The sequence below is a fragment of the Ovis canadensis genome, chromosome 2 (assembly GCF_042477335.2).
Source record: "Ovis canadensis isolate MfBH-ARS-UI-01 breed Bighorn chromosome 2, ARS-UI_OviCan_v2, whole genome shotgun sequence".
Classification (NCBI taxonomy): Eukaryota; Metazoa; Chordata; class Mammalia; order Artiodactyla; family Bovidae; genus Ovis; species Ovis canadensis.
Window position 1 is genome coordinate 153,960,629 of NC_091246.1, and position 14,802 is coordinate 153,975,430.

Here is a 14,802-nt window from a genome sequence, read left to right on the forward strand (position 1 = left end):
AAAACTCATTACTGTACCACTTCGTGTCACAAGATATACACCTTTCTTTCTCCCAAATACAAACCAAAATATAGGTAGGAATATTGTCTAGTGCTCTGCTATGTTAACCCTTATACACTGTTAAATAACACAAAAAATAACTTTCTGGTAGAGCGTTTGAATGTGTGAATTTTCTTAAGTCTTTCTAGTCTACTCTACCAAATTATGATAATGAAAATAGTATTAGTAATCATCTTTCACAGGAGTAGAACAGTTTCTACCTATTTTCTGGTTTTAACTTAAAAAGTTTGAAAAAGAAGTCCCTCCATCCCGAAGACAATAGTATAAGAGATGCCACAGGCCGTACCAGATTCATAAAAGGCAAAGTTTTGCTTGAAAAAGTAGTTAAAATTTCATCAGTTAACAGATTAGGGGCCCCTCCAACAACTCTGAGTCATTTACTAAATCACAATCACTATGAAAGGAGAGAGCTTGTCTATGAAAAGAGAATGAAACTTCGGGAGACAGAGGACCTTTTTCACAAAAAGGCCTATTTCCTCTTAAACTGTAGTTTAAATTGCTGGGCAGTCATATTTAGCCTTGAGAATATTATCAATGATAAATGGGAACAGGCAAAAGTCTACATAATTATAAGCTATATTCTGTGCTCTTAATCACTGGCACAGAACTCTTCAAACCCCGGCTTTTAATTTCCCTGAGGACACCTAGAGGCTGTTGGGCCAATGCTTGCCAAGTCACAACTTGTTTTATTAGAAGTAATTGAGAGAACTCCAGGGAGAAAATAAATAAGGTTTCAGAGATTTCCAGATCTCCATTTCCAGGCATTCCCAAGAAGTTTAGGGTGTGACTGTAAATGTGTAATATGATAAAAGTTTAAAACCAGATACAATACTTTTATACCATATAACACACTTTCTTACTCCTATTGTCAAATACTCCTGAATACAGGACCCCAAATCTCTGAAGAACCCTACAAACCAACTTCTCAAACCTGTCTCTGTGCCAAAATTACCCACATTTCCACTCTCTTCAGGGCCACCCCAGTTTTTCTCGAATGTGAATACTCAGATCTAATAAGTCCTTGCATTTGCTATGCTATCCTATTGTGGAGAAGCAAGAGTTTATTAAAACTTTTGATTTGACACTTCATTTCCTTTTGTATCTGGAAAAAATAAAAAGATGCTATAAAATAAAAATTTCAAATCTTATTTTTAACTGAGGCCACATCTTTTGTAAAATATAGTAGCTTCTCTTAATACAAATCAGAGAATCAAAATTAAAAAGCCTAGTCAACCAAAGATAAAATCAGAGCTGGGGTGCAGAATACCTGTCCAAGCTAGACATGCTTGTTGATGGATGAGAGGGAACAAGCTATAACCTTTCTGTGAGCCTCAGTTCCCTCATCTGCCCCAGTTTAGAATGTCTGGAGTACAGCATGCTGTAGGACAATGGTTCTCAACCTGTCAGTACATCAGAATAATCCAGGGCAGTTAAAACAGACAGACAGACAGACAGACAGACAAAAACACTTATCAGCAAACCCCGTCCAAGACTTCTAGGACCATAATTTTTTTTTGGCATGGGGTGGAGCAGGGGGAGGTAGGTGAGGGTAGAAAAAAGAAACAAGTGTGAGAGATTTCTATTCATTGCCACAGAGGGCCAAGTCATAATGGGAAAGCACTGAACTCTGAAAAATACTACACAAATATGTACCAAGGCAGGGAAATGGGCTTCCATAAAGTGTCCTTTTGTTCCACAGTGATCTGCTTTTTTTAATTGTTCTGGAAGTGCAGAGAATTCAGAATCAAAAATAGCAGTTGCTAAGGTAGATGTTCTTTTTTTTAAAAAAAGGTATTTTGATACTTTGGCAGATGGTTCAGAGCAATAGCACTCTTGCTGATCTTGGTTCATGAAATCTCCACAATTCACCAGTCTATGTGACAAGCGCTTTCTCTATTAATGGAAGAGACACCATTAATGGCATTTGCACTGACGTTCGTGTTGACAAATCTGAGACCACAGCTTTTCTCCCACCAAGCAGTCCTTATAACTTGATTCTCTCTGCTACCAACATTCCAGATCATCTTAATTCTTTTTAAATTCTCTATCTACAGATAGTTGATAAAGGACAGAGATCCCAGTGACAGGCCTTCAATCTGAAAAGGCACACACAGAGCTATGAACCAGAAGATTCTGAACACTAAGAACCTTGTATCTGAAAGGTAAGCATCCCAACAACAGTGGTCGTTCCCTATTTCCTCCTGGGAAACATTAGGGACAGGGGTAGAGAGTCTTACACCTACTGAGAGAAAAATGATTTGCCAGCTACTTTACATAAACTACCTTATTTTAATCTTCCCTCTCTAGATAAGGAAATGGGTTCAAAAGGTTAAATAAGTTGCCTAATGTCAACAAATTAGAAAAATAGAAGACCCAAATAAATCCAGGTCTCTTTGATGTGAAAAGACCAGTATCTTAGTTCTATTCACTGTAATTTAATTTCTATTTTATTTTTAATCAAAGCATAATGCATCAGTATTTTAATGAGACAAATAACTTCATAAGGTTTAAGAAAAACAGTAGCCCCTTACTCTCCTCTTCTCCCTCCCCACTTCCTGGCAACACTTTTCAGCTCTTTTGATTCTTTTTGGTATTTATCTTTGTATTTCTAAATAATTTGCTAATACTGTCACTACTGATTTCTATTTTACTTGTCTTCCCATTATGCAAGACAAGGATTCAGCTCTCTTTTAAGATCGCCCCTCTCTTTATGGCCTCCTCATCCTTCTAACAGTTATGTTATTATTTTGATTAGATTTACATTCCACTTTTACTTTCTTATGACTGTGTGATTATTTACTGCTGAGCCATATAATATACTATGGCTCCTTTTCCTTTCCTGAAAAATATTTTTACTGAAAAAACTTATTTGCTTTACTTATTACTATCAGTAATGCAACTCCTCAATAAGTTCAGACATTACTCTATCAATTTCATTTTCTTACAAGGATCTCTCCTTGAGCTTTCTGACTTGCTCAAGTTTAGACTTATTCATCTCTGTGCAGAGAGGAAGGCCTTCACCTTGAAACCGTCTTTCAACCTGAATTTGATGATTCCCTTTATTCATCTCTCTCTCTCTAGCTGAATCTGCCATTCTCAGTATCCCTAATCTTCATCCTCCCTGTTTTACTCCTCAATTTGGTGGGGTAAACCCTCCAGTAGCTTTCTGATGAAGTGCTTACAAAGTAAATTTTTTGAGACCTTGCTTTTCAGACCTTGCTGAAACTATATTTCAGATAACTGAAAATATCTTCACCCTAAGATTTAACTGACAGTTTGCCAGGTTGAGTCCCAGGTTGGAAGGAATTTTTCCTCAGAATTTTGTAAGTTTTGCTACACTCCCTTTTGTTTTTGTTGAAGTTCAGGGCCATTTTGATTCCTGCTCTTGTACTTAACCCATCTGGAAGTTCATCCTTCAGTTGTTGCAAATTTTCTTGAATTACTTTTTGGGCCATTTCATTCCTTCTCTGCGCCTGTTTGGGACTCCTACTATCGGGATGTTAAATTTTCTGAAGTGATACTCTGACACCCCCTAACTCCTTCTTTTTAAACAAACATTTACCCCCTTACTTTATAGATACACATTATCTTAAGTTTGTTGTCTTTGACAACAAGCACTGTGATGACAAATGGTGTCTAACTAATCCTCAATAAAAAGTAATAATCAAGGAAAATAGTGTGCTTCTGGAACTCCACTGAGGCTGTGGGTGTGTAGCCCAACAATGCTCTACTACCAATTGACCAGTTCAACCAGAGTAGCTCAACTTTGATTAGTTATACACATCTGGATTTCAAGTTTGAAAAGAATCACATGCTTAAAGGTATATTTCCTCCACCCCTTCTGCTTTTCAGTCACCAAGTCATGTCTGACTCTTTGGACCCCATGGACTGCAGAATGCCAGGGCTCCCTATCCCTCACCATTTCCCTGAGTCCCCCCAAGTTCATGTTCACTGAATCGATGATGTCATCCAACCATCTCATTCTCTGTCACCCACTTCTCCTTCTGCCTTCGATCTTTCCTAGCATTAGGGTTTTTTCCAATGAGTCGGATGTTCACATCAGGTGACCAAAGTACTGGAGCTTCAGCTTCAGCATCAGTCCTTCCAATGAGTATTCAGAGTTGATTTTCTTAAGGGCTGACTGGTTTGATCTCCATGCTGTCCAAGGTACTCTCAAGAGTCTTCTCCAGCACCGCAGTTCAAAAGCATCTTTAACAGGGTCTACGAATCCCAGGGACGCGGGAGCCTGGTGGGCTGCCGTCTCTGGGGTTGCACAGAGTCGGACATGACTGAAGCTACTTAGCAGCAGCAGCAGCAGCAGCAGCAGCAGAGACAAGTGTGGGTGATTTAGCAAGTAGAAAAAGGGTCCTCTCCTGGGTTTTCCCTACTGTTGAGATTAGTATGCTTCTGGGTAAGTGTTCTACCAGGGTTGACACTTGTGGTAAGAGGCCAGTTTAAACCTAAAGCAGTTTCAGGATGGGGTGATTCTAGATTAACTGTTTACCTCTTCTACTCTGCCCTAGAAAAGAAAGTCACCTGCTTTCCCCAGCCCCTTGGGGTATGAATAATAACAGTTCGCATTCTACTTCAGAAAAGTTGCCATCTTAGCAAAGGAAGAGGTGAGTAAGTGAGTGAGAGATACATCCTGTCTTTTCTATTTAGCTCTATGTTTGACTCCTCAGCCACAAAAAGCAACAAAAGCAAAAAGCAGAAAAAAAGTCAATAATGTAGTATATACACATAAATAAAAGAACATCTTCTGTCTTAGATGGTTAAGGTAAACCTTTGACGGCACTGAAAAGTATGTGTGTTTCCTTACTTGAAGAAAGGAAATGGAAGAGAACTGTCACTCCTGACATTTACTTCCAATCATTTTCCACTTTTAAGAGAGTTCCATTAGTACAAGCAGCCAGTTCCCCAAAATGACAGCTTCCATTTCTATTCTCACTTTCCAGGTTGTAAACTTCAGTTATGGATATACCCATAGCACACTGCACTATACTGTCACTGTGTAACACTGTTCCAATCAGGCAGCTGAAATCACAGAAACTTAAGTTATCCAGCAGAGTCAGAATTTGCATTTCGCATTTTTTTTAATATAAGCTGGTTGGCTAAATGCATCAGGATAGATAAGGTAAGACAATCCCACAGATCAAACCCAAAACTCACCAAACTAGGTTCTCTATTTTTCTGGATGTCAGAACTTGGTGAAACTTTTTGTTATCTTCTAAGAGTTAAAAGGAGACTTCACAGCCAAAGACCACACCCATGAGTCTCAGCTTTGCCTCACCTCCTTTTTTATCTCCAGTAGCACTTCTTTCCCTCAAGTTGTATAAAATTCTATGGGTTAAAGTGCAAAATGAAATAGTGTAACACCAAAAGGGAAACTAGACATGTGATGTTCTACCCATCTGAGGCATTGCTCAGTTAGCTTGCTTAGCCATGTTAAGGAGTATCCTTTCCTCTGAGTAGGGGCCATGTGAGAGTCTGGAGATGTGGGAGAAAGAATTATCAGTTTAAAATGGTTACTTATTAAAAAATCTGTCTTTCATAAGTCATATAAAGTGGGGCTCTACAGAATATTCTTGGATGGGGAAAACTTCAAGAGGAAGTTTACATTCAGTATGAAGAGGTATAAGAACTTTGTGGGAAGAAAGGTCACATTTTTATCTCCTAGGATTTGTGGTATTTTAATGTTTATAAAAAAGGAAATATGGATTTAAAAAGGCTGAAAAACATCAATATGAAGGAAAAGGCATTTTAGTTTAGGGATAGCAAATATATAAAGTCATGAAATTAATCATGGTAAAAGCCATATACTTACTGGCTAGAAATAGTAAAACCACTTACATATCCCACAAGAATAGTTGATTTTTTTTTGGAGTAATTTAAAATCATTATCTTGAAGGGACCTGAGTCCCTGATTTCCGTCCTTAGAACAAATCATTCTTCAGAGCAAAATCACCTGATTGAGTTTATTCTGCTGCTGAAGAGAACAATTCTCCATACCTAATTCTACTGCAAATATCTCAAGGATTCCTATAACTTCAGGTAAGTAACCATCAAACTAGAACTCATTATTTTTCTTAGTCCACTCAATTTCCAATAATTCATAACTACAATGACTTGTAGACAGACTGTTTTCACTGTTAACAACCTGTTTTCAATAGACTCTTCTTTTTTTGCAAAGAAAAAAGCATGGTGGTAAGTGAAAGCTACTACAGCTCATTGCTCAAAATCTTTACCCTCATAATTTAGTAATGATAATTACCATTAAAGAAAGCATATCTCTGAAGTTAAAAAGGAAGAAAACAAGGTTGCTGTTAGGACACTTCTCCCACGAGACAAACAATTAAAAAAGTCTCTTAAGAAATGCTTTTCTTGCTTGAACAACAACATGAATACATTCAACACTACTGAACTGTACACTTAAAAAGGGCTAAGGTGGTAAACTTCACATTATGTGTATTTTACCACAATTAAAAAAAATGTTTTTATAGATTAAGAACTGAAAAACTAACATATACAATTACATAGGTCCCAAAGGCTTGTTTTCAGTTGCCAAGGCTCTGGTACCACTGCCTGTTTCAATTCTCCTCAACTTTTTTGAACAGTTTTCAAACAATGCACCGTTCAAAAGATTCCGTACGCTAATTTGCCACCCACCCACAAGGGAGTTGAATTCATATTCTGTTATCCTTTTTTGAAAATGATTCAGAATCTTGGTTTTGAACTACAGAGAAATTTTGTTCCCTATTCTTGCTAACAGCCTCTTCTTTTCCTCTACCCATGACTGAAAACCGTAGCAGTAAGCATGAGAGGCAACATGGGATGAATGGCAGCCACAACGTAAATCCTACAGAAAACAGAAACTAAAACTTGGTTTGACATAATTACACACAATCAAGTTGAAACTGAATAGTAATATTCATGCTTAGAAAGCTGTTAGAAAACAAAAGGATATTGAGTAGCAATAGCTAATCAGCTAAAGCATGAGTATATGGCTGGCTCTTGAACAACACCAGTTTGACGTGCACAAGTCCACTTATCCATAGATATTTTCATGAGTAAATACTGTAGTACTATATGATCTGTCGTTGGCTGAATCCCTGGATGTGGAGTTGCTGATATGGTGGAACCACAGATACACAGGAACTTTGGATACAGAGGGTTAACTTTACATGCAGATTTTCAATTGAGCAGAGGGTTGCCATGCCTAACCTCCGTGTTGTTCAAGGACCAACTGTAGTTAGAATAGTGTTTTACATCAAGAGGCTATGTATTCTTTTTTTTATCATTTCCTGACAGATAACTGGTATGCTTTTAAAAAATATGCAGTTTTTGTCTGTTATAGGTTGTTGTTTAGTTGCTAAGTTGTATTTGACTCTTTGTGACCCCATGGACTGTAGCCCACCAGGATCCTCTGTCCATGGGATTTCCTAGGCAAGAATACTGGAGTGAGTTACCATTTGTTACTCCAAGAAATTTTCCCAACCCAGGGATGGAACCAGTATTTCCTGCACTGGCAGAAGATTCTTTACCAGTGAGCTACCAGGGAAGGGCACACCCCCAAATTATGCCAATACTCACTTGTTCTAGATTAACAGACGTTTAAGTTAAGATACTCAAATATCCAAACACTGACAGAATACCTGCATTACTCTGTAAATAACATTCATGAGTGTCCTGAAGTTTCCTCCAGTTCACAGATGTATATTGCTAAACTGCGTTATCTAAGGTAATAGTCTTGCTTGAAAGCAATCAAAAAGTATTTCAAATAATCATTTATAAAAGTGAATAGCTCTCCCAAAGATTACATAATACACTACTATCCACATATTAACAGTAAGCCATTCGTTAGCTGAGTAAACAGTGGGCTGTGGTTATATGGTTTCTATGCCTCAGAAGCCAGCCCTGTTCTTACGTGTGTCCACAGGCTATGTACCATACCTAGACTGTTACTGATTTTCACTTCATATTCAGTATGTAAAAGCATGCTGAGCTTGCATATTTTCTCAGCCACTCATTTTGAAACTCCCCTACAGGATCTGGCTAGAGTAGAATACCAGCTTGGTTACTATCTCCAGAGCAAGAAATTTCCTGGGAAAATTGGGAAGCTGATGACTACAAAGTGAAACTGATGCTTTTTTAGTTGAGTTTCACTCAATGTTTCTTTTAGGGCATAAAAGCTTGCCCATGTAGAAGCAACACCCTTTCCTTTACAAACTGGAGTAGAGGAGAGAAGAAACAGTGAAGCACTTTATCAGCACTTTACTAGACCCTCAGTCTACCTACAGCATTTTCCCTGAAAAATAAAAAAAGGTGGAGGATAAAAGGACCAGGATCAGTAGAGCAGTTCTTCATTCTCTACATTATTGGTGCTTCACACCCCTTCAATTATAAGGATTTACTCTAAGGAGCTTTTGTTTGCCTTTTAAAGTTCTGGATCTTTCTGCTCAATATTACTGCTGCCTTAAGAACAATGTACAGTTGACCTTGAACAACATGGGTTTTAACTGCATGGATATACTTACAGGCGAATTTTTTCCCCCACTAAATACATACTCCAGTACTACACTATGACTGTATCTAAAGATGTAGAACGTCAGAAACAGAGGGCTGACTATAAACTGCTTGCAGATTTTCAACTGCTGGGAGCTGTGGCATCCCTAACCTCTAAGTATTATTTAAGGGTCCACTGTACTTGCAGATGGTTTCATGAATTAATTCTTTCAGACTTTCAGAGAGCTCTTAAACTATTTTAGGTTTCACTGGTGGCTCAGCAAGTTGAGCTGAGTCTGGCAATGCAGCAGATGCTGAGTTCAATCCCTGAGTTAGGAAGATCCCCTGGAGAAGGAAATGGCAACCCACTCCAGTATTCTTGCCTGGGAAATCCCATGGACAGAGGAGCCTCCTGGGCTACAATCCATGGGGTTGCAAAGAGTCAGATACAACGTAGCAACTAAACAACAAGCTATTTAAACTACCTCAAAGCAGAGAAAGAAAGAACTATTCTAAATTCTTTTTAGAAAATCAGCATAGCCTTGATATTAAACTCTGGTAAAGATAACAGGAAGAAAGATGACTACAGATATAACTCAATTACTGATTTTAAATAAAATTGTTACCAAAAAGAAACCTATATACTTAAATTTAACAAAATGAAGTGTAAGGCTGTTTCAAAAACTAGAAATCAAAGATACAAATGAACTTATTTACAAAACAGAAATAGAGCACAGATGTAGAAAACAAACTTACAGTTAACATGAAATAAAGGGGAGAGGGATAAATTGGAAGACTGGGACTGACATATACACACTATATAAAATAACTAATGAACCTGCTGTATAGCACAGAGAAATCTATTAAATACTCCATAATCAGTATTCAGGTCAAGAAGCAACAATTGTACATGGAACAACAGATTAGTTACGAATCAGGAAAGGAGTATGTCAAGGCCGTATACTGTCACCCTGCTTATTTAATTAATTTGCAGAGAACATCATGCGAAATCCAGGGCTGGATGAAGCACAAGCTGGAATCAAAATTGCCAGGAGAAATATCAATAACCTCAGATACGCAGATGACACCACCCTTATGGCAAAAAGCGAAGAAGAACTAAAGAGCTTCTTGATGAAAGTGAAAGAGGAGAGTGAAAAAGTTGGCTTAAAACTCAACATTCAGGAAACTAAGATCATGGCATCCACATGGCAAATAGACGAGGAAACAATGGAAACTGCAGGTGGTGACTGCAGCCATGAAATTAAAAGATGCTTGTTCCTTGGACGAAAACCTATGACCAACCTAGACAGCATATTAAAAAGCAGAGACATAACTTTGCCAACAAAGGTCTGTCTAGTTAAAGCTACGATTTTTCCAGTAGTCATGTATGGATGTGAGAGTTGGACTATAAAGAAAGCTGAGCACCAAAGAATTGATGCTTTTGAACTGTGGTGTTGGAGGACTCTCGAGAGTCCCTTGGACTGCAAGGAGATCCAACCAGTCCATCCTAAAGGAAATCAGCCCTGGGTGTTCATTGGAAGGTCTGATGCTGAAGCTGAAAAGCCAATACTTTGGCTACCTGATGCAAAGAACTGACTCACTGGGAAAGACCCTGATGCTGGGAAAGACTGAAGGCGGGAGGAGAAGGGGATGACAGAGGGTTGGATGATATTACCGACTCACTGGACATGAATTTGAGCAAGCCCTGGGAGTTGGTGATGGACAGGGAGGCCTGGCATGCTAAGTCCATGGGGTCACAAAGAGTCAGACACAACTGAGCAACTGAACTAATGGCCTATATGGGAAAACAAACAAACAAACAAAGTGGATATATGTACATATACTTTGCTGTACATCTGAAATTAACACATTATAAATCAACTATACTCCAATAAAAATTAAAAACAACAACAACAACAAAGGTAGAAATCTACTAAAACAATTTGCTATTCTAAAAGGTCAAGGAAGAAAACCACAAGATTGGTCACATTAGATGCCAAAATGCCATATATGACAAAACTCAACTTCCACTCCTGATAAAAATGTTTAGTACTAAAGTAGCAATGAAAATACATCAACAAGAAATATATACACCAAATGAAAACTCAACATTTACTGTTCAAAACTGCTCTCAAAGTGCTAGCCAATGCGAAAGAAAAAACAAAAAAACCCCAACTTTAGACACAATCCAAAATCTATTCCCTGCAAAAATCCCAGTAGCTAGAAATATTAGATACTTCTTTGATAAATAAAATTATTTGAAATTTATTATAAAATTCATATTCAATGATGACACAATAAAAATAACTGCAAATGAATAAATATGATAAGGATGGCCAGAATCACTGTTATTATATATCACTGTTTTGGAGAAACTATAAATTTATAAACAAAAGAAAGATTTAAATATAAAGAAGGAGTTAAGATTATATTCAGATGACTATTTTCCTAGAAAATTCAAGAGACAATTTATTAAAACCAGTAATTTTAGAAAGTTGGCCAGATATATAAATCATCTACATGTCAGTCACAAAATATTAGTGGGTAGTTAAACCCCTCAAGGGCTTCTCTGGTGACTCAGTGGTAAAGAATCTGCCTTCAAAGCAGGAGAATCAGGTTCATTCCCTGGGTTAGAAAGATCTCTCTCCGAGATAAGGAAATGGCAACCCATTTCAGCTTTCTTGCCTGGGAAATCCCATGGACAGAGGAGCCTGGTGGGTTACAGTCCATGAGGTCACAAATAGTCGGACATGACTGAGCAACTATACAGCAACAACAAAATTCCCCAAAGAAACCTGTTTTAATGAAATATACATAGTTTACTTTAAATTTTACCTGAGAGAGAACACAATCACCAAGGATATTTGAAGAGGGACTTGCTTTATGAATGACTATAAAATGCCTAATCAAAGAGAGATTGGTAATTGTATAGGAAGCAGCAAATAGAACAAAGGAACACAAGAATCCAAAAAAGACTCATGTAGGCCTGGAAATTTACTCTATTAAGGTAGTTTTTCTAGCCAGTTGGGAATGAATTGATTTCAGCAAATGATTTCAGCAAAAATGGCTAAATCCCTATCTTATACAATATTCAAAAATAATTTTCATACATTTAAATGAGTAAAGCATAACTGTAAGAATATTTAATGAACAATATAGGAAAATATTTTAATAATTTTTTGGTGAGGACCATCTTCTTAAGTGAAAACCTGGGCATTTTAACCCAAAGACTGATAGGTCTTGAAAATATTCGCCATATAAATCACAAAGGGTTAATATATCTGTATCCTAATGAAATACAGATTAAATAATTGTGAAGAACAAGGGCAAAAAACATAGACAGGCCATATTAAGAGATGTTTAACTACATTTGGAACACCCAGGCAAAGAAATCCCATGCTGACATTAAGGTAAAGCAGAGCTATATATGGTAAGATTTCCACTATATATATTCTATCTGAAAAACCAAATTATAGGACTGTATGCACATACAATCTTATTTTCATAAGAAAGCGAAATAACACGTTTATGTACACATAAGAGAGATGTGCAAGGCGCTGGAGTACCTGTGGCTGGGGAGAGGGCCGTGAAGGAGTTTCATTTTCTGCTTAAAACATGACTGTTAGCACTTTAGGGTTCTCGGTTCTCTTCCCCTCCCCAATGAGAGGGACAAAACATTTTTTCAGCAGACTACAGAGCTCGCTTCTCTGCTCCCCCTCTTTGAAGTGTGTATTCCCGTCGTGGTAGGGAAACAGATCACGCTATTTTCCTCTACTTTCGGGTCACTTCATGACACTTTATATAGCAAAGGCTGCTCTACTTCTCCCTGCTACGGCATAGTAAGAGACACAGAGACTCTTTGGTTTGAGTATCTTTCCCCTCCTTGCTTCACTTCGTGACGAGCACAGCTTGTTACACGTGTAACTCGTCACCAGTTTACACCGCGCTAGGGATTCCGCCTAACGCCCGGTTCCCACTGGGGGCAGGGTTTGCTTCTGCTCTTCCCGCCTCAGCCATCCAGTTTCTCCTTGACCCTCGGGGAGGTTACCCAACTTCTCAGTGACAAGGCTATGATGACACCCCGCAGGAAAGCTGAGAGAGAAACTGTGCAATAACCTTGGGGAAAAAACAACAGAAACAACCTAGGAAGTTTTTGAAAGAGTAACATAGTATTAACTTCTGGAAGGCAGCCTCCGGTCCTCAAGAGGGGCTGGGACCTCCAGGTGGGGTCTACTGCTCACTCTGACATCACAGGCCTGCCTCCCCGGTTGGCAGGCCAAGAGATCAAGTCACAGAGAGCGGCCGACGCGGAGTCGGGCAGGATCCCTCCCCGGCAGCCGTCGCAGCAGGGGCCGTCGTTGCTGCGCAGACGCCATGGGCCCGGAAAGCCCCTCCCGGTCCGCTCCGGGACAGGGACCCAGGTGATTTCCTTCGCACAAAGTCCCTCCCCACCATGAGAACTGGTTGTCACTGCAGCTCCTCGGCTTCTCTCCCTGTGGCGCCCATACGGCCAGCGCATCCCTCTTGCTCACACACACAAGTTCTCCGTCGCCGTGCCCGATGCATTCGGACACTGCAACTCGCTAGCGAAGTTTCTTACTCACAGCTCAGGGTTTCCGCACCGGTCTCTCCAGTCTCAAGTCGCCCGGCGCCCAGCCGAGTGACTCCAACCGGAAGTTGTTTTCCGTTCCAGTTCAGAGGGCAGCGCCTGCGCGTGGATCCCTTAACCCTTCACCCTCCACCCCTCCAAGCCAGACCGTGCCCCTGCCGCCACTTCCCTCTAACCTCACCCAAGCCCCGCCCAGCCCTGCCCCGCCCGGCGCAGCCCTGCCCGGACTCAAGGGGGACAACTACAGACCCGGAAAGGCACTCGAAATCAAGTTTAAAGGCCAGCGGAGGGTCTCTTGTTAAAGATATAGATTCACCCTTAGAGATTCCCAGAGTTAAGAGCTCAGCTAAGTCTCTTCAGTCTTGTCCAACTCTTTGAGACTTAGTGGATGGTAGCCCATCAAGCTTCTCAGTCCATGGGATTCTCCAGGCAAGAATACTGGGGTGGGTTGCCATGCCCTTCTCCAAGAGTTAAGAGCAACTGGGGTGAATTCCAAGAGTCCTCATTTTCAGCAGATGTTCATGTGAATGTGATTAGGGTTATTAAGCTCCACATGCTGAGAAGAACCCCCCCCCCCCGCCCCCGCCACACACACACACAAATATACACACAACACACACCCATTTGGGTTTTCCCCAACTAGCAACACCTATCATTAAAAGTACTTGCTAAAGTTGAGTGATTGCTACATGGAAGTAGATCTCTATTAAAAAAATTTCCCCTAACTTAGGATTCTCCATTATTCCATTTCCTACCCATGCTTGAATATTTTCCAAGATGAAAAGTTTAGACAGATACCTCAAGAAAAGTTTTAGCTCGGATATCTACTATCTCAGGCAAGTTGCTTAATCTAATGAATCTTGATTTTCTAAAATCTGACAGCAAAGGACAATGATAACCTACTTCACTGGATGGATGGTTGCAGGATCAACTGATAATGTAAGCCAAAAAAAAAAAACCCAAATATGGTAAAATTCAAAATGCTCTGCAAATGAGAGGGGCTGTCTGGAGTCAGTCATGTCATCCTGGCTCCTTCCCACCATCAAGCACATTCCTATTCCTTTTAGGAGAAGAGCAGTCAAATCCACAGCATATACATATATGGACTCTCCCTGAGAACACTGAAGGTTGGGACTCTCCACATTGACTGAAGTATAACTATTTGGCTGAATGCATGTTAACACTTCCAAAAGCTTCCATGGTGATGACCTACTATTTATTTAATTAAAACAATATTTTAAAGAACTGTCACTATTTTTGCATGTATCCGACAAGAGTTGTGGTGTTGAAAAAGACTTTTATCACCAAGCACAAGCATATTAAGGGTGTTGAAAATAGCAATTTCAAAACTAAGATTGAAATGACCTTGAATACCGTATATTGTTGTCCTGCAGAGCCTGCTCTAGAACATAGCTTTATATCCACAGACTTGATGAAATTTCCAAATTTGAGAACATGCCTGTCCTAGTGATCTTGGGCAAGTGCTTGGACAGATCTTCAGTCCATCAAGATTCTTTCTTCATCCTGAACTTTTCAAGCCTAGCTCTACAGTCTTGAGCTCCTTTTTTTCTAGTTGTACTGCTGCATATGACTTAGAAGCTGCTATCCCTCCAGGGGAGTCCAGGATCTTG

The 14,802-nt window shown here is 39.5% G+C and overlaps 1 protein-coding gene across 17 annotated transcripts in view; it reads right to left on the bottom strand.

Annotated features, from left to right (window-relative positions):
- Positions 1-14,802, bottom strand: part of TANK (TRAF family member associated NFKB activator) — a 98,538-nt gene that overhangs the window by 66,449 nt on the left and 17,287 nt on the right. For 4 of the 17 annotated variants that reach the window (XR_011253989.1, XR_011253987.1, XM_069574361.1 and 1 more), the window contains exon 1: positions 13,167-13,355. The exons of 4 other annotated variants lie outside the window; for them this stretch is intronic. Coding sequence is in view for 4 of the 13 variants with exons in the window: in XM_069574351.1 (XP_069430452.1) it covers positions 12,129-12,163 (35 nt within the window). In the remaining 9 variants the exon portion in view is untranslated. Of the gene's footprint in view, positions 1-12,128; positions 13,377-14,802 lie in introns of those variants that run through there. 9 more of the 17 variants (XR_011253986.1, XM_069574350.1, XM_069574352.1 and 6 more) reach the window with 5 other exon arrangements.